Raw genomic sequence first — 4,967 nt, forward strand, 5'->3', positions numbered from 1 at the left:
CGCGCACGGGCGAGGGAAGGAGCGCGCGCGCGCGCACGGGCGAGGGAAGGAGCGCGCGCGCGCGCACGGGCGAGGGAAGGAGCGCGCGCGCGCGCACGGGCGAGGGAGAGAGAGAGTGAATATGTGTTTGTATGTGAGGCAGTGAGTGTATGAACATGCTTAAAAGTGCAAGAGTGTGTAAGGTGTGATGGAGCATGTCCGGGTGTAGAACGGCAGTGCCTGGGTCCCCAGGGTGAGTAATGAGTGTGGAGGAAGCGGGAGGTAGTGTGGGTTTTGGAAGCTGGCTTACCCCTGACCGAGGGGGCTAGTCAGGCGGAGTGGCCTCATTGTTCTCTCTGTTGATAGACGGACGACGATGAGACTGAAAAGATGCGCCGAGCTACGAAATGCCTGTACTCCAAACTATTGGAGACTGAGCGCACTCAGGAGCGCGAGAGGAAAACTTTGGAGGTAAGGGGGCGCGGGCTGGGGTGTCGGGGGGGATTGAGGGGTCAGGCGTAGCGCCATCGCGAGCGGTCGCAAGTTACGGTAGCAGTAGGTGTCTAGCAACAAGCGCAATGCCGTGATGGGCAAGGGGGGCACGTTTGCGATTGAAATCTTCCTTCTGAATCTACGTCCTCGATAGGATCAAATCGGGGAGCACAGGAGGCAGCTGGGAGAGGCCAGGGAATCACTTCAGCGGTCGGAGGAGAGAGTCGCTGAGCGTGACCGAAAGATCGAGGAACTTCAGAGGCTGACGAGTGGAATGGAAAAGGTACGGGGACGTGTCCGTTTCGCAGACTGACATCAGTCCGTCAATTTCGGCCGCAGAAATCTTACGAGGGTTTTGTTCTGGACCAATAGATTAGCGCAAAGGTCAGTTTCCACCTTTTCCCTTCCTCTGTTCGGCGGCCTACTGGGCAAGAGCCCAGTTTAAAATGAACCCCAGTCACCGAATTACCAACACTGTCCACCAGAGGCACTATGGCATGAGGCAAAGAGATGGGGCAACAAGGCTGTGGGGATGAGATGGAGACTAAATTAACGTAGCGTTGGTTGAGATGGGAGAATGATGCACTGCAAATCCGAAGGTGCCCTTGTATCCTGACAGACCTTAAGGAATAGTGTTTTGGACCAGACCAGAGCCCCTGAAAATATTTTAATAAAGTAGCCTAGACCCTAACTTTTTCTGATTTTGAAGGTAAATGTAACGTGCCGTGTTCCAGATGCAATAGGATTGACCAAACTGCTCCACATCAAGCAAAGGGCCATTTAGTTAAAATATAAACCAATTGAAAGAGGAATTTAGAATAACTTTATTGGAAACTTTCCACAATGATAGATAAAGTAACTATTACCAGTGATTTGTTCTATTGGCAAATAAAAACAAACTGAGAAAAGTAGATTTGTCTCTCAGGTCGCCCAGCAGCAGAGAAAAAGCCCAGCTCTATGCTAGAGAGGAGAAAGATAGCTCCGGAACTCCAGCAGCTTCTTCCCTGTTGAGACCCCCCTCCAACAGTGACTGCTTAATGCTAAACCTAAAATCTAAAAGAAATAAACTAGATATCCTGGTTCTGTGAGAGCTGGCCACACCCAGCCAGGCTGCTTCTATTGTTCCAACCGAAACAAAATCCCAACGGGGTCTCTTGCCAGGAAGCTCAGCGCCTCCACCTTAAAACATCTCTTCAAAGAAAGCCAGGACAAAATACACCTCTTAAAGCCCCAGCATAGCGATCAGAGAGTTGAACTCCCCATCACTATCCGCAAAGGCGTCTCTCCTGATTTAGGGCGAGAGAGGGAGAGGGAGTGAGTGAGTGAGAAATGGATGACCAGTGGGGATAACATTCTGACAAACCTGGGCCAATTTGGTTACAATAACTTGAGGCGGGTCACAAACATGGAATAACACAAGAAAGCAAATTGAATAAGCACTGTCGCTGGTAGAGTCCACTCTGTGAGCTATGTTCTATGCTGTCGAATTGGTGATGGGGCGGGTGGGGGAGCGAAGAAGCCAGGGACGGAGACAAAATCAAAACAGGGTTGGCAAAGGTAACTTTGAACACCAGTCCCCTGCAGTGTCCACCTCTCTTTCTCTCAACACCCTGAAAGGTTTTCTGTTTGTTTTCTCTCTATGTAAACCGTCAACAAGTCACGCTAATAATTAGCAATTTTACAATAAATGCAAAAAGTGCTGGAGAAACTCAGCAGGGCCGGCAGAATCTGTGGAGAGAGAGAGAGACAGAGGGGAAAAAAAAACAGAATGAAGGTTTTTCAAGTCTGATATGATTCCTCGGAGTTTTAAGGGGCTGTGCGATGGCAGTGGGGTGCACAAGTAGGAAGAGAGAGAGGAGGAGGAGGTGGTTGAATTTAAATGGAAAGGGAGAAGGAATTGGGAAGCCTCTTCCATGCAACTCCTGGAATAGAAAGTCCAACGAGATGCACTTTCTCTGTCAAATGCTGAGCACCTCTACCCTGGTAGGTGGGTGTCAGGGGGTGGGCTGGGGAGGGGGGGTGTGCGAGCGGAATTGTAATGGCTTCTTTCTGTTCCTTGTTGGCAGGAGCATCAAGTCCTGGCAGGGAGGATAAGCGAGAATGAACACCAGTTGGAAGAGATGAGGGCACAGAATCGCACTGGCAGGGCTGACCAGCACAGGTACGATGGGGTGCCACCTGAGGTCAGAGTGTCTTCTCTCGGTGCCCTACCCTCGGGTCTGAATTGCACCCCAATTCTCCTTGGGTAATGCAGTCACGGACCTCTCCGTGCAAGCCCCTTCCAGTAGGAGGTGCTGGAGGGCGATGTGGGCCCTCCACCCTATCCCAGCAGCCCATTAAATCATGGCTAACTTGCATCTTGACTCTTAGCTCAGTAGCAACAGTGCATACTATCTACAAGATGCGTTGCAGAAATTCACCAAAGATCCTCAGACAGCACCTTCCAAACCCACGACCACTTCCATCCAGAAGGACAAGGGCAGCAGATACATGGGGACACCACCCCCTGAAAGTTCCCCTCCACTCGCCATCCCGACTTGGAAATATATTGGCATTCCTTCGCTGTCACTGGGTCAAAATCCTGGAATTCCCTCCCTAAGGGCATTGTGGATCAACCCACAGCAGATGGACTGCAGCGGTTCAAGAAGGCAGCTCACTCCCACCTTCTCAAGGGGCAACTAGGGACGGGCAATAAATGCTGGGCCCAGCCAGTGATCGCAGCAAGAGAATTGAGGAAAAACCTGTGTCTATTCTCAGTCCCTTCATCCCAACACATACTTATTAATCTCAGTGTTACAAGTTCCAATTGATCTCTTGGCCTTTTGGGGCAAGGTGTGGGCACAGTGGCTCAGTGGTTAGCAATGCTGCCTCGCGGCACCAGAGACCTGCGTTCGATTCCACCCTCGGGTGACTGTCTGTGCGGAGTTTGCACATTCTCCCCGTGTCTGCGTGGTTTTCCTCTGGGTGCTCCGGTTTCCTCCCACAGTCCAAAAATGTGCAGGTTAGGGTGGGTTGGCCGTGCTCAATTGTCCCGTAGTGCCCAGGGATGTGCGGGTTGGGGTGGATTGGCCGTGCTAAATTGTCCCGTAGTGCCCAGGGATGTGCGGGTTAGGGTGGATTGGCCGTGCTAAATTGTCCCGTAGTGCCCAGGGATGGGCGGGTTAGGGTGGATTGGCCGTGGGAAATACAGGGTTACAGGGATAGGGTAGCAGGGTGCATCTGGGTGGGATGCTGTTCAGAGGGTCAGTGTGGACCTGATGGGCTGAATGGCCTGCTTCCACACTGTAGGGATGTGTATGTGTTTTATTTGCTGTCTGCCCAAGCCCAGCCTGACCTCAGGGTTTTGTTTGTGGTTACAGTGTCCCCCAGGAAGGTGCAGACCTTCCTCCCTCAGTCTACCTGACAGTACAGATGGTTGCTGCATTGAACGCACTCTCTCTCGTGTCTTGCATTTGCATTGTTCTCACTAACCTGACCCCCCACTCCCCGAACCCTTTTCCAGGGTACTACAGCTGGAGAAAGAGACGGAGAACCTGAGGGAGAAGATCAGCCACCTCAATGACATGCTGAAGAGCCAGCAGAGGAAAGTGAGGCAAATGATCGAGCAAGTGAGTGGGAGACTGACCCGAGAAACCTCACATCTCTGGGACCGGCTGGGACCAGGATCCTCTCCCTGTCCCCTTCCCCCTCCTGCTCCCCTGCGAGTATCTCTCCCTGACTGTCCCCTGCTCCCCTCCTCTCTGTCCCCCTTCTCTCTCTCTCTCTCTCTCTCTCTCTCTGTCCCTCTCTCGGTCTGTCCTCGCTCTCTTTCTCTCTGTTCCTTTTTCTCTTTCTCTCTCTGACCCCCTTTATCTCCTGCACACACTCTGTCTCTCTCTGTCACTCTCTCTCTATCCCTCTTTCTCTCTCTTCACCACCCCCCCACCACACTCTCTCTCTCTGTCTCTGTGTCTCTCTCTCTTTTTGTCCCCCTTCTCTCTTTCTCCTTCTCTCTCTCCTGCTCTCTCCCTTTGTGCCCTCTCCCTTTGTGCCCACTCCCTCGGCGCTGACCCTGCAACAGTAGGGAGGGAGTGCCGCACTGTTGGAGGTACCGTCTTTCGGAGTGAGGCGTGAAACCAAGAACCACCCCCCCCCCCCCCCCCCCCCCCCCCCCCCCCTCTGCAGGAGTCTTCCTCCCTTCCCTTCCCTTCACACATCACTCGGGAGAATTGGGAGTGGATCCGACCAGTGTGATCCTGTTTGTGTGTCTCTCCAGATGCAGAGCTCCCGGAATCAGCTTGAGGAGAAGGACTTGCTGATTCAGGAACTGCACGAGCGTGTGGAGCACCTGGAGTCTGAGGTACATGGAATAACCGCCCGACAGGCACAAGCGATGCAATTTCACCTGCAATTTCCCCAGAATGCGAGGCGGGGGGAGGAATGAGGGGGGTTCAGTTTGTGCCGACAGAGGCTGACGCTCCGACGGCGCGGCGCTCCCTCGGCGCTGACGCTCCGAC

At 53.1% G+C, this 4,967-nt stretch overlaps 1 protein-coding gene across 1 annotated transcript in view; it reads left to right on the forward strand.

The window, feature by feature from the left end:
- Positions 1 to 328: 328 nt before the first annotated feature.
- The window catches only part of tuft1b (tuftelin 1b), a 7,769-nt gene continuing 3,130 nt past the window's right edge, over positions 329 to 4,967 (forward strand). The window contains exons 1-5 of the mRNA XM_048620370.1: positions 329 to 450; positions 626 to 754; positions 2,538 to 2,632; positions 3,974 to 4,079; positions 4,727 to 4,810. Of these exons, the coding sequence (XP_048476327.1) occupies positions 370 to 450; positions 626 to 754; positions 2,538 to 2,632; positions 3,974 to 4,079; positions 4,727 to 4,810 (495 nt within the window). The 5' untranslated portion in view covers positions 329 to 369. The remainder of the gene's footprint in view (positions 451 to 625; positions 755 to 2,537; positions 2,633 to 3,973; positions 4,080 to 4,726; positions 4,811 to 4,967) is intronic.

This window comes from Rhincodon typus, chromosome 46, assembly GCF_021869965.1.
Source record: "Rhincodon typus isolate 14 chromosome 46, sRhiTyp1.1, whole genome shotgun sequence".
In the NCBI taxonomy this organism is placed as follows: domain Eukaryota; kingdom Metazoa; phylum Chordata; class Chondrichthyes; order Orectolobiformes; family Rhincodontidae; genus Rhincodon; species Rhincodon typus.